The 25703-nt window shown below is 51.4% G+C and overlaps 1 protein-coding gene across 2 annotated transcripts in view; it reads left to right on the top strand.

The window, feature by feature from the left end:
- Window positions 1–25703, top strand: part of Adck1 (aarF domain containing kinase 1) — a 112255-nt gene that overhangs the window by 69272 nt on the left and 17280 nt on the right. For both annotated transcript variants that reach the window (XM_046440741.2, XM_046440742.1), the window contains 3 exons: window positions 3916–4074; window positions 15489–15647; window positions 21450–21566. In XM_046440741.2, the coding sequence (XP_046296697.1) occupies window positions 3916–4074; window positions 15489–15647; window positions 21450–21566 (435 nt within the window). The remainder of the gene's footprint in view (window positions 1–3915; window positions 4075–15488; window positions 15648–21449; window positions 21567–25703) is intronic.

Here is a 25703-nt window from a genome sequence, read left to right as displayed (position 1 = left end):
AATCCCGTCCTCTTGTCACCTTCTTTTGGGTCTCATGAGTACCCTGACCCGTGCTTAGCTGCTCAGTGTGGCAGTTTGGAAACATTGCCTATAACCTGACTTTATGGAAATTGACATGGCTGATTTTGCAGAGAATCTCTCACTTGGCCCTATGACTTGGGAATAATGTCATTTGTTCTTTAGATTCAGGGACCCCAGCAGAAGGCAGAATACTGAAGAACTAAGGGACCATGGTCTGCCAAGATCCCAGGGGTGAACACATTTTTGTCTTGCCCCCCTGATGTTTTTCTCCTCATAAAAAGACTTTCCCCTTACACATACACACACACACACACACACACACACACCAAATCCTAAACCCCCAACCCTACAAATCTAGAGAAACTTTTTTTTTCCTGATAATTTTTTTCTTTTCCAGACAAGAGCATTGATATATTTGAATCCTGGGCCGACAGTAATTAAAAAGCACATAACTAGTCATTTTAAAACGCAGTTGTTTTCCTTAATTGATTTTTGCCTCCAGACCCAGAGAGAGCAAAAGGAACGGGGATTGGGGGGCCGGCAGAAAGCCTTAGGAAGGGAGTCAAGTTTCTGTGAGTGACTGGAGGCAGCCGAGGGCCCTGCTTGAATCTAATTGCTGCAAATGCCGCCGCCGTTTGTGCCTGCTAATGGTTTTCTGGTGAAAGGGCTGAGGACGAGGCAAATCCTGATTGGAGGGTGGTGGCATTTGTTTCAGCTGCAGGGTGGTGGAGGGGGGTGTAATTCTGCTTTTGGGACAGGGTCTATTTTTCCTTACTATCTATCAGCATAAAGTACTTCCACTGAACACTTGGAATCAAGGTTCCATTTAGAGATACTTTATTCATATTTAATTACAGGCTGCAGCACCGATCTTTAATTACCTTTTTTATAAGCCAGCTAAGAACATCCACTAGCAATCAATTATTGTGTGTGTGCTTGCGTGAGCACAGGGGGGTGTGGGCCTGGGACTTGTATCCAGCCAGAAAGGAAAGGGATGGCTGTGAGGGTCACCGGGAGGATGAGGGGTGGGCGATCTGCCTGAGGTTTCCTGTGCCCAGAGTGGGGTGCATCCTATTTCCCACGCCTCTCTTCACTTCCACGGCTAAAATGGGAAAGCTGGGCAAATCCCGAGAGCTTTACAGTGCTGAGTTGGCAGCGGGGCTTGCACGGTATCTTGGGGTCCCCTTGATCAGGAAATTGTGGAAGGCCCCTTTCTGTCCCTGGGGGACACCGAAGACCTGGTTTGTCTCCACCTGGAGATTAGGATCTGCTTGTCTCAGCCCTTTCCTTCTTTTGCTTCCCTGTGGGGTGCTCTTGGCAGCTGCTGTAGTCACACAGCCCCAGGGATGCCATGTCACTCTTTGGTTGCAATGACTCTGCAATGTCCCTGCAATGACACCAGATTGAAGACTGGTTGTCCTTCTCAGACAGTAAACAGGTGTTTCTTGACCAGGCCAAAGCTTGGGGTGGCCATCCCAGGTCTCTTTGCTGCAGGAAGATTGGGCTATTCTAGCTGCCTTGGTAGGGGAGTGGGGTGGTGGGAGAGGGTGAGGGTCAGAGGTCACATTCTGCCTCAGAAATCCTCTCCTTGGTGTTCCTCCAGAGGGGACCAGAGGTACTGGTGTTGCTTTCATTGTGTAAGGTCTGGCAGCATCGCTGATAAAAAGGCATCCTACCTTCCCTTCTATTCCTGGGTCCCTGTCCCAGTAAGAGGTGGGGAAGGGATAGAACTGGTACTTGTTGAATCCCTTGGGGGAGCCAGCCCTCCCCTCCCCCGCCGCCCCCATGCCCTTCTCTCTATTTGTCCTAGCTGGGGTCTAAGAACACGATGCTTTAGCCATATTCCTTTCAGTTATGTGTGACACAAAACTCAAACTGACTTAGCAAAATTTCAAAAATTATCAGGTAGGTACTTAGGCATGGTGCGATCAAGGGGCTCCAACACTGTAGCCAAGATGTATTCCTTTACCTCTTGTCTTTACTTCCTTTATTGTTGCTGCTGTGTGATCCTTATCATGCCAGGTTTATAATTTTCTGTTCAAATTCAACAGAAAGAATTTCTTCTCTCATAGTTAAAATAAAATGCAGAAAAATTGAGTCTCGTTGGACCAGTTGGGTCACATGTCCATGTCTGAACCAAGCAGGGTGGCCAGGGGCACTCAGGGTTCTGATCACCAGGCCCAGGGTTTTACCCTCATGGAGATCCACCTAGGTAATCCCCACATATGATGTGTGCTTTCACTATTTTGGTAATAGTGAAAAATTACCCATTTGTGGTGTTTGGATTAGTAGGAGCAGGGAGGTCTAAAGGAGGTCAGTCCTCCAGTGGAGAGAATAGTGAATTTAGTCATCTAAAAGCATCTGCTTGACATTGACAAGTTGCAGCCCGGTTCTAGGTGCAAGGAATTAGCAGTGAACAGAAGAGATAAAACTCCCAGCTCACTTGGAGCTGATGTCCTCTTGTGTTTTGGGGGAAGATGGTCCTGGTGTTCTCCCGACTTGAGCCAGGGGCAGGATCAAGGGTCCTTGTGCTGTCACACCCAGGGGGACTGGGTGGATACATGGAAGATTCTTGCCCTTGAGGAGTCTGGAACTTGTAAGGGAGGAGAAAGAAGAGCGTGTTGTTGGGGTTGCAGGGAGAACTAGGTTCTGGGAGGGGGAGAAACAAAGATCCCCCGAGGAAGAAGGGGGACGGGGAAGCCAATCCCAAGACACCCAGGTGCCTCCCAAGTCACCTGGGCCGTTGGCCTCTGTGGAGCGGCTGTAAATGGAATGAAGTCCATTGGGAGCTGAAGGGGTGGGGACGGGGCAGGCAGGAGGATTGGCAGAGGGTGATGTAGCCCAGCAAACTGAGTGGGCGGTGGCTGTGGGTCATGTGACTTCTGAAAACCCAGGAGAGGTGAGGGGCAGCACTGAGGATAGGACAGAGTGACTTCTGCAGAAGTGGGGACAAAGGGAAGAAGGGGTCGGGGGCAGAGGCCTCAGTGCATAGGAGCCTGGGAGGTGGGGGCGGGAGAGAGGCGTGTGAATACTTCCAGGTACATACCCATGCATATGTGCAAATACCTGGCCACCTGGGAATCCGCGGGCTCTGCAGAGGCTTAAAGAAATGGAGAAGGTTCGAATTTCAACCTTAGCAGTCTTGAAAAGGTGTTTGGGGCCTCCTTTCCACATCTGGACCATGTAGTTGTGACCACTCCAGCCCGAAAGAAACTCCCCTCCAGGAAAATTGGTGTGGCATTTTTTAAGAGAGAAGGAAGGAGGGAGGAGGGAGAAGATGGAAAGAGTAAGGAGCGTGTTTTCCACCTCAGAGAGAGAAACAGGCACAGGGGGACAGGGGCTCTGCCCACAGCTTTCTTTGAGTGGGGCTACTTGTGACTCCGGCTGGCAGCCCCGGGATCTCTGCCAGGGTGGCTGGGCCTGGAGTGGCCTCAGGAACCCATGCCGGGGCAGCTGCTCAGGCAGGAACGAGAGGTGGCTGTGGGTTTGCGGCCTCCCACCCGGGGCCCTCGAGCTCTCCTGGTGGGTGGAGTGGGGTCATCTTTCATCCAACCCTGTCTGGGGCTGCTGTGGGCCCCAGGCCTGTGAACTTTTAATTTGGGTGTGTGAGAGCCCCAGAGGCACCAGGGTGGATGATGAACATTCCAGACAGCCCGACTGGGTCTTTGAGGGAGGTGGCTGGGGCCAGGGCACCTGTGTGAGGATGGGCCCTGCAGGGGTGTCTTCTGCCCATTCCCTCCATGTGCCTGGTGTGATGCTTCACCGTAGCACAGGGCATGGCCAAGACCTGATAAAACAGGAAGTCGGCTGTGGGACCTCGGGCAGCTCTGTTCCTGTCTTACGGAATTGTGCACCATCCTCTCAACTACCCTGTCCTCTCTCCACTCCTGCCAGATCCAAGATTTGTTCCTGAGCTTCGATGACACCCCACTGGGAGCAGCATCCCTGGCCCAGGTCCACAAGGCAGTGCTGCGTGATGGGCGGACAGTGGCTGTGAAGGTCCAGCATCCGAAGGTCCAGGCTCAGAGCTCGAAGGACATTCTTCTGATGGAGGTGGGTGCCCCTCTTCTTCCTTTGTCCTTTGTCCAAGTAGCCTTGGTGGTACTAGCTCAGGGTGTGTGACCCTTTGACCAGCAGAGGGGGAGAGGAGAGCTGAGACCACAGTGGTGTCATGATAACTCGTGACCCTGCCCGATGGCCGGGATGGTCAGTTCTTGATTTGCCTCTGGGAATCCTCAGAACCTACTGGGCAGCTACTTTGGCCAAGAGGGACCTTCAGGGGATACAGTGGGAATGAGATGAGCCTCAGGCGATTTCCTTGGAGGTAGTAAAAGTTACACCAGATTTTTATAATTAGAAGGGAGCATGCAGTCCTCCTAGGAATATAAAAATGATGTGCCGGCCATGTGGAAATATTTATGCAGATGGCATGTTTGCTTATCTCACATTGGTTTTGAATGAACAAAGCTACCTGCCTGAAAATGGCTCTGGGAAAAGCCCTAGAGGCCCTGGTATGCTTCTGGATTTTTCTAGCTCTGTGCTTGCACCAATGGGGAGAGGAGGGTGAGCCGCCATGGTTGGAGTCGCAGCACCCCCACAGGGAGCCAGCAGTCCATTCAGCCTGCCAGCAGGTCCCTCCTCTGCCTTTTCTCTGTTCCTTTGTTCCCACTCCTTACTCTGGACTCTTCTTCTTTGAACTCACTTTACACTGAACACATACAGGGAAGGCTCTTCTTGCATTATGTCCTAAGAGGTGCTGGGAACATGAGAGTGAGTGAGCTCTGCCCTCTTCTTTGGCGGGGGCTCTCTGTTTATGCAGGAGACAGGTGTGTAAACAAACATCCCCAGTGTGGGGCCTGAGTGCTGTCAAAGGGGTGTTTGCAGGGTGTCTGGATGGATGGAGGTGTTGAGAGGCTTCACTAAGGAGATGATATCTAAGTGGACCTCATTAGGGCAGGGGAAGGACAGCCCAGCATGTGTGAAGGCACTGTGCTTGGAGAACTTCAGCTAGTTCAGATGGTGTGAGCAGGAGTGGTTGGAGATGAGGCTGGGAAGGTAGGCGTGACGGATGGCGGCCTGTGTTCCAGGCTGAGAGCACTCTACCTGGTCAATGCTCACCATGTATTTGTGGGACTGAGCAGTTCTGATTTTCTCCTGTAGCCTGTGGGGAACCTTTTAAGAATTTTAATCAGGGGACTGTCATGATCAGATATGCATTAAAAATAAAAATCCATTGGCATTCTGGGGACTGTATTGAGAGGCAGAAAGATTATAGCCAGGAGACTAATTGAGGGGCTGCTGCATTGGTCTGAGAGAGAGAATGATGTGAAACAAGGCAGTGTTGTGGGGGCTGGAGGGAGATGAGCTCAGGTGGTGAAATCATCCAGACCTTGTGACCAGCTTTACCTGGGGAGGGAGCAAGGACTGGTGTGGATGGGAAGAAGGAGATGGAAATATCTCTCAGCTTTCTAGCTTAAGTGGTTAAGTTTGGGTGCCTTTAACCACGTGTCTCAGCCAGGGTCTAGTCCAGGAAAAAGAAATTTCTCTAGGTGTTTCAAACAGAAAAGTGAGAGGTGGGATTGCTGAGACCCCCAAATAGGATGGTGAGGCACTCACAAAGAGCAGGAAGTCATTGCTACCCTCAAGACAAAGAGAAGAGGTGGTTTTCTGGAGGCCAGGAGCTGGGGAAACCTGGTGGGATCCAGGACTGGAGTGTTATCCCCAGCCAGGTCTAGGGCCTGGGAGTTGGAGCCACAGTATCCCACCAGTGTTGTCCTTTAAGCTGGAAGCACGTTGGCAAGGACACCCAGGAAGGTGGTTTCTTAGGAGAGTCAGGAGGTAGCAGTGGATCTCAGCAAAGTGAAAGGGGCAGCCGAGGGGGCGAGATGCTGCTGTGGGTGGCTTGGGATGGGGCTGCTCCTCTTGCTCTGGAGTTCAGGTTGGAATATGGGTGCAGGATTTAGGAGGAAGGAGGCTCATGCTGGCATCCGTCTGGGGCCACCCAGAGGATCTCACACTTAGGGGGTGGCGAGGAAAGAGAAGTGAGGAGCATGTCATTGGGGAAGTGGAACCAGGAGAGTGAAGGGTCTGCGGAGGTGTAGTCAGCGAGGCCCCAGGAGAACCGGGATTGAGCAAAGCTGCCCCATCTGATGAGAGAACCTTTGAGAGGAGGGTGCCCTATCAGGTATCTCATGTCGCACAATGAGCCATCTCAAGACACGGCTGCTGTGTTTTAGTCGGCTTTCTTGCTGCTGTGACCCAGAGGCCTGATAAGCTCAAAGTAGGGGAGGAAAAGTTTATTTGGATCTCATGGTTTCAGAGGTTCAGTCTGTAGATGGCTGATTCCATTGCTCTTGTCCCCAGGTGAGGCAGAGCATCATGGCAGGAGAGTGTGGCTGAGGGAAGCAGCCCGCATCAAGGTGATCAAGAAGCACAGAGGGAGACTCTCCAGATACAAAATATATACCCTAAGTCCCACCCCCAGCCACGCCCCCATTCCCACCTCCCCCAGCCATGCCCCCATTCCCACCTCCCAGCCACACCCCCATTTCCACCTCCCCTAGCCACGCCCCCATTCCCACCTCCCCAGCCACACCCCCATTTCCACCTCCCCTAGCCACGCCCCCATTCCCACCTCCCCCAGCCACACCCCACCACCTCAGTCAATCCCATCAGGGGCTAAGTTACTGATGAGGCTAAGGCTATAAACCGATCATTTCTCTTCTAAACTTTCTTGCATTGTCTCCCTTGTGAGCTTTTGGGGGACACCACATCTAAACCATAATACTCACCAAGGACAAAATAGAAACCCCAAAGTCAGTCCCCCCACCTCCACCATGACCTACTTCTTCCAGCATTCTCTACCTGCCTGCAAGTACTACCTACTTAATCCCTATCTGGGGATTAATGCACTGATTAGGTTAAAACTCTCAAAATCCAGTCGCTTCACCTCTAAACTTTCTTGCATTGTCTCACATGTGAGCTTTTAGGGACACTTAATACTGAAACCCTAACAGGCCGAACATGGCGGTCCTGAGGTTGGCTGTGACCCTGCAGTTTGGCCAGGGCTTGGTGGAGGAAGCCACCAAGTGGTGCAGCCCTTGTTGGACTCGGAGATCCACCCCGAAGGTGGCTTCGTCCCATGGCTGGCAAGATGGGGGTGGCTGTGGTCTGAGGCTCAGTCATGGCTGAGGCTAGGGCCTCCTTCCTCACCAAATGGGCCTCTGCATGGCTATTTGGGCTCCTCATGGTGTGGTGGTGAGATTCTGAGAGTAAGTGTCCCCAGAGAAGAAGTTCTCTGACATAACCTGGGAAATCACATGGCATCATTTCTCTTTTACTCTGTTGGTGGAAGCAGTTGCAAAGTCTTCCTTGGTTCCCGTGTAGGAAACAGAGCCTGCCGCTCACAGGGGTGTGGCCAGGTTCTAGAGGCACACTAGAGTGGGAGTATTGTTGCAGCCATTTTGGAAAATAGAATTTGCCAGAATTGCTCACTGTTGTCAAGTGGGAGATCAAACCAGTGAGGCACTGAAAAGGGTATTTTGGATTTGGCATTTTTTTTTCTATTTTTTTTCTTTTTTGTGGTGCTGGGAAATGAATCCAGGGGGTACTCTACCACTGAACCGTATCTTCAGCCTTTAAGTTTTTTTTTTTTTTTTTTTTCATTTTAAGAAAGGCTCTCCCTAAGTTGCCAAGGCTGGCCTCAAACTTGTGATCCTCCTTCCTCAGCCTCCCCAGTTGCTGGGATTAGAGACGTGGACTACTATACCTGGCTGGATTGTCAGTTTATTGTTGTTAGGAAGAGCAGCTTCAATGATAAGAGTCAGGTGAAAGAGAAGTGAGACCCAGCGACGGAGAGACACTTAATGCAGCATGTTCTTCTCCTGTTCAGCCAAGAAGGATGGGGAGGGTCAGAGCAGAGCATGGGTGTTAAGTGCCAGGGACAGGTGAACAGGCTTGCAGTGGATGGAACAGGAGGAATTGCAGATTCGGCAGAGAGAAGTAGTTGCTAGATTAAGTCCAGGAGGAGATTCAGGAGGTTGGGCACCAGGATCCCAGTGGAAATGTTCGCCTCCAATGGGCCTTTGTTCTGAGATGGGAGGAAGGCAGCAAGACCAGGCGCGGAGGAGTGTGGGGCGGAGGAGGAGGGGAGAGAGTGGGCAGCAGAGAGCGTACCAGCCTGATAGCCTCTATTTTTTCTCTGAAGTAGGAGGCAAGACCATCTGCTAAGAAGAGAGGGTAGGAGGTGGCACTGGGGGCTCGAGGGGGTGAAGGTTTGGAATAGCTGCTGTGAGCATTGCAAAGGGAGCTGCGGGTGAGGGACCAGGGTTGCCGAGTGACACTGGGCACAGACCTGGAAACCTGATATTTTTGAGAATCTTTTGGGAGCTGTGGAATGGCCATAGCTGGGAGTGAACCGGGGGGGTCATGGAGGATCCCTGAGTTTCTTGAACACTCTTGAGCCAGGCAGGAACCTGCCTCTGCCCAGCAATGCATCAGGGCCCCTGGGCTGGGGGGATAGCAGTCACTTTTCTCTGCTCATGACCTGGCTGGCTGCTTAAGTCACGATGGCTCTAAGTCAGCCACAACGATAGCAGGTTTAGCATCTTCCTCCCTGAGATAAACGTGAAATGCTTTTCGTGGGCAGCGTGACCTGGCAATCTGTGTGCAGAGCCGAGTAGCCACTGTGCTTGGCCGTGGTGAGAGTCGTGCTGGGATCAGAGAGTAGACTGCAAACCCTACCTTGTGGCCACAGGAGAGCTGCTGGGAAGGAGGCCTGAGGCCACTGTTCCATAGACCAGCAGCGGCACCAGATGGCACTGCCTTGTCTCTGGGCTTGGTCTCTGATGAAGAAAGTCCTGCCTGGGCCATCCTTCCTGGCTGTAAAACCAGAAGGGTCTAATTAGAAAACTCATTTGTTTGAAATCTGTGATAAATATTGTTTATTTGTTTTTCCTGAGTTCAGATGTACAGGTATGGAGAAGAATGATTTCTAGGGGACATGAGGGCCACCTTAGCCACCATAATCTTAGAGACGGGGGGACAAGGATACTTTCCTGTGTAGACTCCTGCGCTTTCTTTCATGCCAATACCAGGTATTCTGTGCTTTCATGCTTTTTGTTCACCCTGGTCCCTCTCCCCCACAACCCTGGATGGCTCCCTACCTGGTTTTGAGAGGAAGGTCATCTGGTGAAAGTAATTCACACTAAAGAGAAGGTGACCGATAGGCTTTCCCTCTGCGTACTTGCTTTTTTGGGAAGTTGAACTCGTAAATCCAAACACATTCTCTGCTATAAAGATGAGAGGGATACTTTTGGAGAATAAGGAGGTTGGGACTACTGGTTGTATCAGTTAGGATGCTTTTGGTTACAAAAACGAGAAAGTCCAAGAAAAAATAGTATAGATGCTAATAGCCCATATTATCTCCGTGGAGAAGATGTCTGGAGGTTGGACCAGCTGTCCCAAGGTTGACTAACCCAGCACCTCACTATGATTTGTAAGGACCCAGCTTCTTGCCATCTTCAACTCTGCCCTCTTAGCTTCCTGGCCTCGTCCTCTTAAACTAATGCCTATAACGACTGCACCATTCCTGGTGACATCCAGAGGCCTGTGTGTTTGTGTGTGTGTGTATGTGTGTGTGTTTTTGCTTCTTATCAAAAAAGAAAGTTCCCTTGGAGAATTTGCTTCATTTCTCATTGACAAGAAGTAACGCCCAGGCCTGAATTGGTCTGGGCAGGAGAAGTGGGACCACCTTGCTTGGCCTAGACCGATCACAGCTCTCCTTAGGAGGAGGTCTGCCTTCCTTGAAGGACACGGAGGACATAAAGACTCAGGGTTCTGCTAACCCAGAATATGGGAGAGATGGCACTTGGGTTGGTGCCCGGAGCATGTGCCACCCTAGTGTTTTGTGTCTCCTGGGAAGCAGGCTCTCCTGTTGGGGAAGGGGACCATCTCTGGGTGGTGACAGGCAAACGGAAGCTGTCATTGCACAGTGTATGAATGACTCTGATGATGCTGGTGACTTTGCACAATAAAGAAGCCAAGCCCCGGGGTGTTTTTCAGCTTTGTCATTATCACCTGATACTGTCCCTTTTGCAGTTGGGGCCATGCTACTTCTAGATGCACGGCCAGTGACTCTTATTGATTTGGATGGCTGTCCAAAGCCAGACTAATTGGCCCAGAGATGGGAACACTCGATTCAGCAGGAAGGGGACTGATGAGGTGCCGCCTGGCTGTCTGCTGGTGGGACAGCTTTGCCGCAGTCCTGTCCTGCCCACAGAGGAGGGGCACTCAGCCGGCCACCTCCCACTGCTTGGAAGTGGAATGGGACTCAGATGGCCTGTGAACGGGGATGTGACTATAATCCCCAGGTCCCATAGTACCACCCCATGTTGTCTCTCAAGCTTCCAACAGTGACGATGAACACGCCTCACTCTGTCACTCCCTGAGGAATCTAATTCATGGCTGAGTACCATGCCTTTACTGTACCGTGGTCCCCAGGGCACTCTCCTATGTTGGGGTGGAATTCTGTGGCCTGCGTGCTTGTTGTCATCTGGCCTATCCCAAGTGTCACTAAAAATAAAGACCTGTGACAGTCATGTTTCTGAGCAGCCTATTCAGTGCCTACTGTCTGTCATCTTGAGTCTTTTCTAAATGTGTCGATTGAACGGTGGGTGGCTAGGTAATGTTTATGTCGACACAAAATCCAATGGCTGATTTAAAAAAAATAATATATATAAAATATGCAGCGACATAAGCCACCCCACGGAAACTTCTTGTCACACTATAATTCTGTTTTCTAAAAAGCATGCACTTTAATAACTTATCCGAACAAAGATAAACCCATGAATGGCAAGCTATTTACATCACTCGGAATTGATTTTCGATTCTTGTCGAACATCCATTTTTACCAGTTTGGCTTGGTGTGGCATTCTATTTAGTGGGCTGCTTTTCCATAGAGCATTATTTCTTTTATAGTATATAATAACTTGATAACAGTAACTGACATTTCATTCGCATTTCATAATTTGCAAAGCTCTTTCTCTGCCTTATCTTAGCTTCCTATTGTATTTTCCTACATGGTATTGCAGGAGGCAGGACTTCCTAAAGAAAGAACAAGAAGTACCTCAGTCTAGATCCTGCATGGACCGTTCCAAACTTGGAGAATTGCTTTAACCTCTAGGAACTTATGTACCTCTGTAAAATGGGCAGGAAAAAGATAAAATGAGGATATGTATGTAAAGTCTCTTAGAGCACACAACCTGGCCTATAGTCGTGGTACAAATAACGATAATTTCCTTTGTTTGTGCAATTACAAATAACAATTACTAGTTTTCAAACTTCTCTATGTGACCTGTTTCTCTGTTATATTTCTGGCTGGCTTACAATCAATTATTTTTTTTCTGCTATGAGCCAATTACTCTATAGAAAAATAGTTTCATTATTTTACCTTGAAGGAAATATTAATTATTGAATATACCTTAATTGATTCATAAGTTTCCAGATGAAGTAGAGAATTCTCAATTTTTCTGAAGGGATGATTCCACCCAAATAACAGAAACAAAACCTGACTTCATTTTGATAACACAAATGTGACCATATAATTATCTCACAGGAGAAGACAAACCCTTTGAAATATTCATGTGTTCATTTATTGACTTATTCACTCATTCATTCATGTGAGTACCCAATAAACATCTGCTGGGTGTTGCGTATGTGTTAGGCCCTGGCGAAAACATTGGCTGTTGGAAGAATTTTATGGAGAAGATACATTTTGGGAGAAAAATCAAAAAAGGCAAATTGACAACAACACCTGCTTTATTTTAGTCGATTGCATCTGTTGTCAAAAAGAAACCGAAATGAATCTACTTAGGGCAGCTCTAAGGGGACTGGATGAAAACAGACGGTGAAATTAAGGAGTTTTATTTTACTCTCGTTGGCCAAGAAGAGTTGAAAATGGTGGCAGCCCAGACACCACCCCTCCCCCACCTGCCCGGCAGATGACTCTTCACCTGATTCCCCTTCCCACCCAGTGCATGTCGAGAAGTTGGTGGGACCCCCCACCCCCCTGAACTGTGTGCAGTTTATACATTTTCTGGGCTTCACAGCCGACATCAGGCTTTCAAATTGACATCTTTCTGGAAGGGGGCTGGTGAATTGTTGGAAATCTAAGCCACTGACTTAAACAACCCCCCTCCCCTTTTTTTTTCTGGTGCTGGGGATGAACCCAGGTCCTCACACATGCTAGGCAAGTGCTCTACCACTGAGCCACATCCCCAGCCCCAGGCCCTCTCATTTCAGAGGACAGTAGACCCCTGTTATCTGCTGTTCCAGTTTCTGTGGTTTCAATTATCTATGGACTCAGTTGTCCACAGTCAAGCATAGTCAATACAGCACAATAAGGTGTTTTGAAAGAGAGAGAGAGAGACAGAGAGAGAGAGAGAGAGAGACACCACATTCATGTAATTTTTATTACAGTATATTATATATTCTACTTAATTAGTTATTCTTTTTAATCTCTTGTGTGCCTGATTTATAAATTATAGGTCTGTTTGGATAGGGGGAAAACATAGTATAGACAGGGTTTCATACTATCTGCAATTTCAGGCATCCTTTGGGGGTCTTAGTATATATTCTCCTCAGAATTTTTTTTTAGAGGGGACTGTTGTATTCAACAGAATAACCTGCCACCCACAGAAATGCTTTTGGGTTATGAAGTAGTTTACTAATTAGTTATTAGCAATTAATATAAATCCATAAAAATGTATGGCTGATTTTATGATTAATGGCATGAGGTATTAATAATAACCAATGGCATTAGTAATGACTAATCATATAATTGATCAGTAACAGAAAAATCTTTAAAGTACCTTTCAATGCAATTTGGATATTAATAATATTTTAAAATTTCACAAATAGCAATGACCCTATAATGAGTGAGTATTGCTTGGGCAGAAGCCTCTGCCTTGTATACAGACTGCTCTGGGCTGCAGGTAGCTCTCCTGTGTCTACCCACATTTGGCCCAAGGTAACTACCTGAAGGTAATATTGACTGAAGTAGGAGGGAACCTCATTCTGGCTCCCTCCTTACTCCTACGGGGTAAAGCCCTCTGGAATTTAGACCAGAGCGAAATTCTGTAGAGCTTTTGTTGTTTGAGTTCAAAGCCCAGAGAGTGGAATTCAGGTGCCTTTAATGGCCCACAGGCCCCTCTGGGGACACCTGACAAGATGTCGTGCCTGGAGGCTGCAGCATCTGGGTGCCTAGGTCTGATGTAGGTGGCCCGGGTGTCTCTGTTGCTACCTTTCCCTTCTTGTTTCGTGTTACACAAACAGAAACAAAACAAACAGAATTGATTGGTGTAAGGTCACAGGTCTAGCCCATGAGAGACCAGATGAGACTGAAAAGAAATGAGACTACAGCCTAAGGCAATTAAAAAGGGTTCTGTTAGAAATTGACCTTAATAACCCCGTGTGATGGTTCTTTTAGAATGGTGTCTGGCATATCACCTTGAACATGGGGTTTAAAAACCAGGCTGTAAATGCTTTGTAGCTAGTGGCTTTGCTTTGGATTTATTTATTTATTAATTTTGTATCACACATGCCCAACGCAGTATGCATAATACAGAGACCAGTGCAGGCAGAGGCACAGGACAAGGCTCTCAGCTGGAGCTCAGGAAGTCCTTTTGGGAAGATCGGAAGGGGAAGGTCTGTTGACACCAACTGGCCCATGGAATATTAGTTCTTGTTCATTCCCATCTGCTGTAGCCAGGGGTGGAGAGGGGTGTTATCAGAGAGCTTGGACGTCAGTCAATACCAAGAATCACTGGGGCAATCAGTTAGGTCCTCCCCAGGCCTGGCTTTGAATGCCAAAAGGAGGACTCAGGTGAGAGAGCAGGGGGCTGCCTTCTGTGTGACCCTTCTGGAATTCTAGAACACCTGCATGCTCCCGGTATCACCCTTGCTCACTTGCCACAGAGGTGTCACATGGGAACTTGTGAAACTGCCTCAAAATCCAGGGGGAGCTAGGCACTAAGTCCCTGCCCCTTTGGGGAGTGGGCTGTGGCGTGCTCTGTGCATTTCACTGGGCTCTTGCTCTCTGCCTCTGATGTTTAATTCAGCATCCTTAAACTGTCACCTGAATGCTAGACAAGTCTTCTGAAATCTCCCTTTTGCCGGGTGCAGTGGCACACGCCTGTAATCCCAGCAACTTGGGAGACTGAGGCAGGAGGATTGCAAGTTCAAAGCCAGCCTCAGCAGATTAGTGAGGCACTTAGCAACTCAGTGAGACCCTGCCTCTAAATAAAATATAAAAAGGAGTTGGGGATGTGGCTCAGTGGTTAAGCACCCCTGCTTCAATCCCCGGTACCAACCAACCAACCAACAAACAAATGAATAAATAAAAATAAAATAAAACCTCCCTTTTCACCGTGCCCTCACTGACATATCCACAGTGGGCTCTAATTGCCAAAAATCCAAGCTTTTCATCTGGGTTGTCAAATCCCTTATCTTCTGTTCCTCCTGTTCAGACTGTTTGTTCCTTTATTCCAATTTAATTTTTCATCATGAAATATTTTACACAGAGAGTACAGAAAATACAGATCGAGTATGCTGTACCTTGGAACTAGAACTATTTCAGATTTGTTTTTTATATTCTGGAATATTTACATATGCATAATGAGCTATCTTAGGGCTGAGACTCAAGTCTAAACATGAAATTCATTTATGTTTCAGTTATACCTTATACACATAGCCTAAAGGTAATTTTATATGTGGTTTTTAGTGCACCTGCATTTGGACTGCAGCCTATAACACGAGGGTAGGTGTCAATTTCCTCTCTGGTGTCCTATTAGGGCTCAGAGTTTCAGATTTGGGAACATTTCTGATTTGGGGTTTTTGGATCAGAATGCTCAACCTCAATGATGAATGCTCAAGTACTGACCACTCAGTTTAAGAAAAAGAAAAAAAAATGGAAGTTATAGCCAAAGCACTTTCTGTGCTTTGCAGATGGTGGAGAACAAATCTGGGGGCAGCAACAAAACAGTTTGGCAAAGTGCTTAAGAGCAAGGGTTTGGGAGTTAGGTAGACCCAGGTGGAATTCTGGCTCTGCATTTCCTTGCTGGGCAAATTCAGGGAAATCACACAAACTCTCAGAGCCCGAATTTCTTCATCTATAGAATGGAGATGGTAAGTTGTGTACCCAGGTACCTCCCAGAGTTGTGAAGATTTGGTGGAAGAGTAAGGAAAGCATTTGTCCAGTGCTGGGCATATGGGGAATGCCCAGCAAGTGGTCATCATGGTTACGGTGGCAGTAGCTGGACTATGATCATTTTGGACTTGGTGCAATTATAGAAATGGAAACCAGGGGAGCCGTTTCCCCACGCACTCCAGGGGCAAGACGGAGGCAGAGGGTAGATGTACCTTCCTTGGTGGGCGTTGTGGGCGGCTGATGCAGTGCTTGATGATTTCAGGTGCTTGCCCTGGCTGTGAAGCAGCTGTTCCCAGAGTTTGAGTTTATGTGGCTGGTGGATGAGGCCAAGAAGAACCTGCCTTTGGAGCTGGATTTCCTCAACGAAGGAAGGAATGCTGAGAAAGTGGCTCAAATGCTGAAGCACTTTGACTTCTTAAAGGTAAGAGGGACAGGGCGGTAGGGCCCATGCTTCCAGTGCAAGAGGGCAGGGGGTGGGGGATTGATTCCTGCTCTGAAATTTCCCTCTTATAGAATGTGAGTTGAGACATTTTCTTCCCGAGTTTTCTTACTGAGGATGAATGATTTGCCACTGGAGATACATATTAAAACTCTCGAAGGTAGTTTCCAAAGAAATACCTGGCGTGAGTGCTATCCTGTCAGTCTACGGAACAGATGTTTATTGCATAACCTGCGATCACCAGACACTGAACACTACCCAGGGGCCTGTGCGCCGTGGTCTTGACCTCCGTGGCGTGGGGTGATGATGTTGATGGTGATAACAATGATGATGGCAGACACTACTGTCCTCTGGCCCTCTCCCAGATGCATGTACATTACATTAGCATTTACTCCTGTGATATACAGTGAGTTCCACTGTCACATGGCCTGTGTTCCTGGAAATCACCATGCTGGGTAAATCCATACCACAGAAGGCGCAGGGCTTATGGGGGAAATGGGCATAGGGGGCAGCACTCAAAAACTTCATGAGCCACATAGAGAAGGAAGGGGGATAGGAACTCATAAGGAGAGCAGCACAGTCTTATGCATTTTAAATGGCTAAGAAATACGTAAGACCATAATCCATAGGGCACCTTGCCTTGATGTGCCTGTGGAAATGGGCTTCAGCAGGCTGCCGCTTATGAACCGACGTGAGATGCAGGAAGGTCATCGGACGTGGGACAGGAAGTTGTAACAGTGGGTGCAGGTGATTCACCGCACACGTGAGATTTGAGGTGTGTGTGCATTTCACATACTCCCTGGTGGCACGATGGCTGGGCGCAGCTCCGTTTGCACAGCCTGGCTAGCAGGTGACAGTGTGTGTCATGATCAGGCCACTCTCCAATGTGTCAACTGCACCGGGACAGATTTGTGTTTCCAAAACAAGGGTAACAGCAGAACTACCCTGTGGGATAGAAGACGCTTGATGTGGGAAGCAGTATCAGGTGGTGCAGAGCCATGGCTGAAAGTGTCCCTGGGGCTGCTCTCAAGTGCCCTGAAAATGTGGAGCCTGGCATGGCCCTCTGCTAAGGAGCTGGTCTCTGAGGACTCCTGATGTCCCCACAGGGCACACGGGTTGGCATGAGCGAGATGCATGCAAGCACAGCCGTTATTCCAACAGGTTTTGGCCTCTGTGGGGCTCATCATTCAGGCACCATGGGGGTCCCTTTACTGGGATGGTACAGGGCTGAGACTTCCTGGTAGTCTTCATGGGGAGCTGGAACTCTGGAAGCCATGGGTCCAGTTCTCTTGACTCAGGAGGCTGGAGATTGTGGGCGTGGTCAGAGAGTCCTCAACAACCCCTCGTGCTGCTTCCAGCCAAGTGGCCGACCTCCTGGGTTGGGGGCATCGCAGTTCCCTGTGTGGCAAAGGCTCTGCTGTTCATGTGACTTTTGGACATCATGAGGAATTTTCACTCCCGCTGTCCAGATTAGAGAGGACATGTCTCTACCAACCCCCTGACAATCCAGACGCTCAGGTCAGGGAAGAAGAGCTGTTTCCATCTAATGGAGAACAAACATACGAACATGTTGTGATAACACAGATTGTGTCCTGATAGTCCTTTCTTTGTTTTGGTGGGTTCCCAAGAGGAAGTACTAAGTCCACCCAGGATGAAGAGCTCAGAGGGCATCTGGAAGTGCTCACCATATGGGGGGTGGGTGATACTGATGGAATGACCCTCCTGTGTCAGGCACTGTTGCAGGTCCTGACGGTGAATCCTCCCACCAGCCACTGTCCCATCTCACCCATGACAGCCCTCGAGTAGAGGAGCTTGAGCTACCACCTGGATTTTTGGATTCCATGTCTGGTGCTCATCTCGGGGTTCTGTGTTACCATTCCCCCCCGGCAGGGGTGCCCCTCAGAGCCAGAACTCTGAGCCAGACAAACAACCATCTCCTCCACCGTTTCCATGGAAACAGGAAAATCGTCCCCTGGCTGGGGCCCACTTGCAACTGCTAGACCAAGACTTGTACAAATAGTAATAACACAAATTTTTGAAACGAGGATGCCAAAATGGGAAATAATTAATGCACCGATGTGACCTGCCGCTGCCAGAACTCGCACACCATTCCTGAGACCGTGGCGGACCAAAGGCTCTCAAAGTCATCAATTCTGCCTAAACACATCACAAGTGGGAAGTGGATTTTGTGCTGCGAAGCCAGCTCGGCTCTTAAAACTGGAGATGGATTGCCTCTGCTCGCTGGCACCCCATCACCACATCTGTGCGTAATTAAGCCTCTGCAAAGAGCCTACCTCTCGGTGCGGGGGGCGTCTTCCCGAGCTTCTGCGGGGCTTAATGACCTCAGCCCCTGCTAGGAATCTGGTAGCCTCAGACAGGCCCTGAATGCAGATATGGTGTCAGGGGGACTGGAGGAAGGGGAGGGGCAGCCAGGCCCAAGGGTCAAGGTCAGGGCCTGGTGGGTCTGGAGTGAGAGGGCGTGGGCTGCAGAAAGTGGGCGGGACAAGCAGTGAGGTTTGTGACTGGACTAAGTGAGCACTGGGGACCAGGCAGGAAGGGGAAAGCCTTCTAACTGCAGGGCTTGGGAAGGGACAGGAAGGGCGTGTCTGCATGTGCAGAGGTGGGGAGGGGACAGGCCGACTGATGGCAGGGCCACTCCATGGTTTCTCACCTTAAGGACCCTGGGACTCTCCAGAGGCCGGTGAACTCTGAGAGGGTGTGCACACTTTTGGAGGAGCATCATGGCTTCCTAGACCCAGAGATGAACAATTCCCGATGTGTAAGGAGGGACAGTTAGCATTTTTTACAGGCATGTGCCACGGTAGACACTTTCACAAGAGGAGGCGCCATTCCTAACCCTATATCATCCATGGGGAAACTGAGGCCCAGAGAGGTGGAATCATTTGCCCAAGGTCGCACAGCTGCCAGCGGAGGCAGAAGCAGTCTTTAAACGGAGGCAGCCTGGCCACGAGCCCGCATGTCAGGCCACTCTTTTGTTCTGTCTTGGGGACACTTTGTGGGACAGATCTGAATGACCGGGAACTGCCTGTGGCATTGGCTCAGCCCTGGTATGAATGAGAGCCCAGTGAACCGCTGTGTGGTTTCATGGGGCAGATGACATTTGTCCTGAGGTTGCTCTGTGGCTGGTCCCATGTTGAGCACCAGCACTCTGCTCCTCTGAGTAGGGAGTGGGGGTGTTGTTTCTGCTGGAACTGTCACCGCCGTTTTGCTGGTGGGAAGGCTGGCACCCGGAGAAGCTATAAAACACACCCCGAGTCTCACAGCTTGCAGGAGGCAGAGTGGGGCTCATCCCAGCCGTCTGGATCCAGGTCTGCACTCTGCTTGCCGGCTCTGGCTGTGGGAAACCGTGACCCTGGTGACAGGTGCTAGTCCAGATGAGCCAAAGCACTGGAACAGGGTAGGGGCATAAGGTCAGGCCAGAGGGTGGGGCTGAGGCCCGCCCAGGGTCTGGGGTAGAAATTTCCATGACCTGCTCTTTTCTTTGGGTCAGGATTGGCCTCAGTGTGGGACCTGGTGGAGCCCATAGGTGGGGCCCCTGCTCTGTGGCTGGGAGAGAGACCTTGGCCACCTCTTTCCAATCTTCCCCTTTCATTTCCCCACACTTTGATGGAAGAGGCCGAGGCAGGGACTGGTGAGATCTGGCTGTCAGGCGTAGTGACCGCAGGCCCTTCTGCCCACATGGAGATTCGGGGGCAAGTCCCCGTCCTAGCTGGCTGGGAGCAGTTTGTCATTTTGGAGGCGTTTTTATCTTATGTCCATCTACGGTGCTCCCGGACCTCCCTGTGAAACCCCTTCTTCTCCCAGGTTTGATATTCCAGATTTTAGACGTGAGCAGACGAAGCCAGGGGCACGTGCTCCGTCAGCCTGGACAGGTCGCACGCCCACGCCTTGGATTGACAAGCCCAGGGGACCTGCTGCCTGCTGCTCTTTCCACTGCGGTCATCTCCGGGCAGCCCTTCAGGTTGCCCCGGGAGGCCCTGCTGGGGGTATGCTGTCCCCAGAGCCCCAGGGCCCACTGGCCAAGCTTAGGTCTCCAGACAGGGGGAGAAACTTATCCCAGAGGAATGGCCCTTTCATATGGAAGCCATGAACAAAACCACAGCAAACGCGCTCATTTTTTAAGTCACTTTTTGAGAAATGTTAAGTCTAAATGTTAAGCTCCACGTAGCAGAGAGGCACAGACTGCCCTGCTGGCCCAGGGTTCTCAAACGGCAAAACCCTCAGGGAAGTGGCGGAGCTCAAGATGGCACCTCGATTTCAGTTGGAGCCGTAGTTCCAACCAGTGCACCGTGTGTGCCCATCACCGAGATGGATGGACAGCGCTCCTTGCCAGCAAGGGAGACGGGGCGGAGATCAGCAGCTCAGGGACAGGAAGTGGGTCACAGGCGGAGGGCCGCTCTCCTGCTCGATGAGCTTGGGTGGCTCTGATTCTCTGAAACCCTTGAATTGGCTGCCCTGGTTGCTTTTAGTGGTCAGAGGGAGCCAGGCCACCCAAACCGCGGGGCAGCAAAGCAGTTAGGAATCTCCCTGGCCGGGGTGGTACTGACGGGATCACCCACTCGTGACACTGTGGAAGCCCTCGGTGCATGGTGGCCTCTTGCCTACTCTCGGGGAAATCTGTTCCCCTTTTGGCTTTTAGGTGTTCTCAGAGTCAGAAAGGGTTGGAGATACACTCTCAGAGAGCCAAAGGCACCATTAACAGTGTCTTCAACAAAAAAGATACGTTTTCCTCCCATATCAAGAAGGCGTGCCGCCATTGCCTGCTCATATTGTTTTAGTATTGTGACAGTGTCGGGGCTGGCATCTCAGATTTTCAGATTTTCTTGGATTTTTTATTTTATTTTATTTTTCTCTCACGATTGCAAGATGGCTGCTGCAGCTCCAGGAATCGGACTCACTTTCAGGGCAGGCAAAGAAGGGGATGAGTGATGTCATACAAACATCCCTTTTTTTTTCTGGACAAAAAAAAATTGAAGAAAATAAAAACCTTCCCCAAGCCAACTTTTCCAGTTGGTGTGATATGCCAGAACTGTGTCACCTGACCAGACCTATTATGAGGCAGGAAGGGTAAGTGTTGAGTTTTCATCTCTGGGAAGAGGAAGTTTGGAAATAGGTGTTGGGTTCAGGCCCACCATTGTCTGCCACAGGGCTCTGTAGGAAACTGGCACACAGAACAACATATACCACCTGGTATAAGTTCATTCATTCTTTCAATACAAATAGCACATTAATTTACCTGATGAAAAGGCCAAGATGAGCTAGGATCATGGGGGGGACCCGAGCTGGGCCTGGCGGGGTGCTGGGGAGAGGGAAATTTTTTTTGGGGGGGGGTACTACGGATTGAACTCAGGGACACTTGACCACTGAGCCACATCCCCAGCCCTATTTTGTATTTTATTTAGAGACAGGGTCTCACTGAGTTGCTTAGTGCCTTGCTTTTTGCTGAGGCTGGCTTTGAACTCGTGATCCTCCTGCCTCAGCCTCCCGAGCCTTTGACATTGACGTGCAGCTGTGAGCATTTCCTGTATTTCTCTCCCAAGTCAAAATTTTGGTTTTGGCTTTTAACTGGAGGACACTGAGGAAAGCCAGCTATTCTGAGGCCCCCAAACAGGAGGGGTCTCTGCCCGCCTGAGGACCAGGGCCACCCACCTCCTCTCCTAGATTCTGCTCTTCTGCCTGGGAAGTAGCATCTCGCTCTGTTCCTGTGTCCTCCGCCCAGTTCCTGGCCTCCCCTGACGCCTGGCCTTCCCTTTCCTGTTCCAGGTCCCTCGGATCTTCTGGGAGCTGTCCACCAAGCGGGTCCTCCTGATGGAGTTCGTGGAGGGTGGGCAGGTCAACGACCGGGACTACATGGAACAGAACAGGATTGATGTCAACGAGGTGAGGTCCAGGGGTGGGCTTGGCGAGGCTGCCTGGCCAACAGAGGCCGCTGTTGTCTGGGAAGTCCCATGTGGCAAGAGGCTCTCCCAGGCCATCGGCCCAAGCCACTTTGCTGGTGGGACACGGGTATGTGCTGGGCCTGCTGCAGCCGTTGCCCATCTTTCTCACCATTTAGCCCCGCACAGCCGAAAATAATGGAGTAAAATCAATGGGACATGGCTCTCCTGCCTCTGTGAGGCCTGATGACAATCTTGTCCCTTCTGCCTCCCCACCCTCTGCCGAGGACTTCAGGCCTGAGGCAACAGAGAGGTGGCTGCTTTCTGCATCTACTTTCCAGAGCCAGGGGGAATGGTGGCCCTGAGTCCCCACTCTGTGCCTTGATCTCAGGGACAGCTAGATAGTGGGCAGGGCCTGTACCCCGTTTTCTGTTTCCTGGTCACCTGGGGTCCCTCTACGGGAGGGGGCCATGCTCTTTCAACAACATTCATCCTCTTCCTAGTTCCTGCAGGTGCTGGGTGTGGGGGTTCAGAGGGGACCAGACCCAGTCCCCAGAGCCTCCTGTGGGAGCCGGACACCAGCCAAGCCCTCACGGCCCTCCCTCAGGGAGCAGGGGGGCTGTGAGCAGGACGCTGGGAGCCCAAGGGTTGCAGTCAAGAGACGAAGCTGGGCGGAGAGCAGGTGGTGAAGGGCTTGAGGGAGGCTCTGGAGGTACTGGGGAGTCACTGAAGGGTTTTGGCCTGGAGACTCAAGTGCGGTGACGTAGTCTACCACATGGCTGGGTGGGAGGAAAGAGGGGAAGGGACCAGACCCAATCAGGCGAATGCTCTTTCCCATTCACCCCCCACCGGGCAACACAGGAAGAAGAGCATGTGGTCCCAGTGGTGACCTGGCCCAGAGGAGAAAGCCACACTCGGCTCAGCAGATGAGCCAGGGAAATGGCAGGGAGTGTGGGGTTGCCCAGGCCTCCCAGTGGCTTTGCAGCCTCTGTAGGTGGGGACTGGGATGGAACCTCCTTCAAGGAGGGGCTGTGAGGACTGCGTGAGTTCCACAGGGACACCTGAGCACGGACCTGGCGTTAGCACCCAGAAGGGAAACCACACTGTTTTCATGAGGATCCTTGGGCCCGCTTCTCGCCGTGCTTCACCTCCTTCTGCCCTAGTGTTTGAGGAATGCCCGCCCCCCAGGGTAGGGACTTTCATTCATGATGAACATAGGAGGGGACCTGGTCTCCATTTTGCAGATGAAGAATCAGGTGCAGAGAGGCAAGGTCACTGCCTAAGGTCACACAGCCAGTAGAGCTGGGTGTGAAGGGCAGACCTCCCCGTTCCACTCCTCCTCTTAGGCCATGAAGGGAGGGCTACATGGGGGATGCGTTGAGCAGCTGCTGGGAACATGCCTGGAAAGGTCCACTGTGTGGCCTCAGGCCATCTGGGAAGGCTCTTGTCCCTGGAGCTGGGGACAGAGCACTCTCTGAGCCCATGGGGGGGACTTGAGGTGTGTGGGTGGACACAGGATCCACCCTCCCCTGAGATGCCAGTTGGGCTTTCCTGGAGCAGGATAAGGCAATTCTCCACAAGTTCAGGAGGGAGAGACAGACAGACAGACAGACTCAGCGTCTTTCCGAGGGCACTGTAGGTAGCACAGCCTGGGCTTCCAAAGCTGCTCCCTCACTGCTGGCTTCTGGGCAGGTGGGGGTGGGACGGGTGGGACGGGGTGGGAGGTCCCCTCTGACTTTTCCTGAACAGCCTTTTGAAAGGGTCTCCGCCTGCCCTTCAGGAAAGCCCCCAGAGGCCCCAGCCTGTGGGTCACTAGCCGCCTGCGGGTCACTAGCCGCCTGCGGGTCACTAGCCATGATGGATTTGCATCCCAGCAGCGTCCCCAGCCCTACCTCTGGGGTCCAGCCAGCAGGGCCACGTGGTGTTTCATCAGAGGCGCTTGACTTTCAAGACAGGGCAAACCCGGGAAGACGCACCCGACTCCCGGCTTGATTGTGCCCAGGGGGGTTGGCAGGGAGGGGCAGAGGCCTCTGTGCGGCAGGCCTAGGGGCCAGAGTTGGTTTGTTCTCTCCATAGACGTGCAGAACGGGGCACGCTGGTTTCAGAGTGACTTGGGGAAAATAGTAACCATGGTTATCAACCTGTATGTGCCAGGCAGGCGGCACACGATCTGGTCTCCTTACAGGTGTGTCGTAAGGTGCGTGTTATGAACCTCATTGATGAGGGAGAAGTCTGATATTCAGAGAGGTTCAACACCTTGCCCCACGTCCCACAGCTAGCAGGGGCAGAACAGGATTGGGACCCAGGCGTACAGGACTCCAGAGTCCTGGCTCCCTTCCCTTCTCCGTCCCCCTCCCTTAGATCCCTGTTGGGCTGCAGGGGAGCCTGGAGCCCCCGGGGCAGTGGCCACATCAGTGACTGCACAGGGAGCTGGACAACTGGCCAGGCTTTGCCCCTGACCCTAAGCTCTGAGCCGCCCGTGTCTCGGGCCCTCGGATCCATTTCATAGTGTCCCACTGTCTGCGCCGAGCTCCAGGAGGCTCTGTGAGGCCGTAGGAGCTGAGACGCAAGTGGGGCCTGGCGCAGGGCCTGGGGCAGGTGTGAGCGCCCAGGTGGTAGCTGGACCATGGCTGCTGTTTCTGTCATCCCTGGGCCCTGCTGTGACTTCCTCTACCCCCTTTCCCACTAGCATGTACCCGCTGCTCTCCACGTGCTGGACTGCGGGTGGGTGACGGCTTCCATTTTGCAGGTGAAGTGTCAGAGACGCAGAGGGGAAGGTGACTTACCCAAGGTCACAAATCTCCTCGCCAGCCCAGTAAGCCTTAGCATGGACATTTCCCGTCGTTGCTATGGAGATAAAGGTGTCCACCATTTCTAGCTCCCTGGAAGCGCCCTCCTGATCCATCCCAGCCACACCCTCATCCCCTCCAGAGCTGCCGCTGCTGTGACCTCTGTCACTGTGGCTGCTTTCGCCTCCTGAACTTCATGTCAATGGCATCACGCAGCTTTGGGGTCTGGCCTCTTGGTCACCAGTCAGCTGGGACCCTTCTCTGAGTTCTCTCTTCTGTCCCGCTGACCTCTGGCTCTGTCTTGGCAACACGGCCCTGTCCTGGGGCCCTGGGGTTTGTGTGGCTGGGAGGCTCTTTGATGCGCTGAGATGATGTCCTCAAATACTTCCCTCCCTAGAAGCCTTGGGCTGGGCATTGGGTGTGGGCCAGGTGCTCTGCAGGCTGTCCCTGACCCCCAGGGTGACAGGAGCAGCCCAGGGACAGGCTTCACTCTGCAAAAACGAATCTATTGTGCATCTCACCAGCCAGCGGGGAAGACCTGGGCCTCGCAGGGTGGAAGGCTCCAGGTGCCTTGAAGTTTCAAATGGGCCTCTGGACGCACGGGTGCCAGTCCTGGGGTGACCACCCTCCACAGTCCGGCCTGGCTGTGTTCCTGGGGAAGGAAGTGCAGGGGACAGATAGAAGTGGCAGGGTGCAAAAATCCTACTCCACATCCTGGGGTGGTGGCGTCCTGGCTGCTGTAAACTGGTGCCTGAACTAGAAGGTGGCTCTGGAAGGGACCCCTCTTGATGGCCCCAGAGCCTGCACCCACTCATTGAGTCAGCCCCGCTGCAGTCGGCAGAGGCTGGCTCACTGTGGCACCCCTGTGAGGACCTGAAGCCTGGGCTGAACAGCCGGTCCCGATGGACTCGGGGACGCACCAGGTTGGGAGGCCAAAGATGTAGGTTCTAGCTCCAGCCCTACCAGTGTCTGGCTGTGTGGATGTGGGCAAATCACCTGTCCTCTCTGGTCCTCAGGGATCGCTGTCCTTTTCTTTCTTTCTGTTTTAATAGGGGGTCTCACTGTGTCACCTAGGCTGGTCTTGAACTCATGATCCTCCTGCCTCCTGAGTGGCTGGGGTCCTCAGTTTTCTTACTGAGGGTGTTTGACTAGCTGGACTCCAACCAAGGGTCCCTTCTACTTGAACATTTTACCCAACAGGGATTCTTCAGCTCTGGGGGTGCTGACAGGGGTTCAGGAGCCATCTATTTCGGAATCACCTGAGAGCTTACTTAGCCATGCTGACTCCTGGGCACCTCCCCAGCCTTGTGAATCAGGATCTGCTGGGCAGATGGCAAAAGGGGGACGATCTG

This window comes from Marmota monax, unplaced genomic scaffold (genome assembly GCF_021218885.2).
Source record: "Marmota monax isolate L192 unplaced genomic scaffold, Marmota_monax_Labrador192_F-V1.1 WCK01_AAM20220418_F8-fsc00017, whole genome shotgun sequence".
NCBI classification, from domain to species: Eukaryota; Metazoa; Chordata; class Mammalia; order Rodentia; family Sciuridae; genus Marmota; species Marmota monax.
This window is presented reverse-complemented; position numbering and strand designations above follow the sequence as displayed.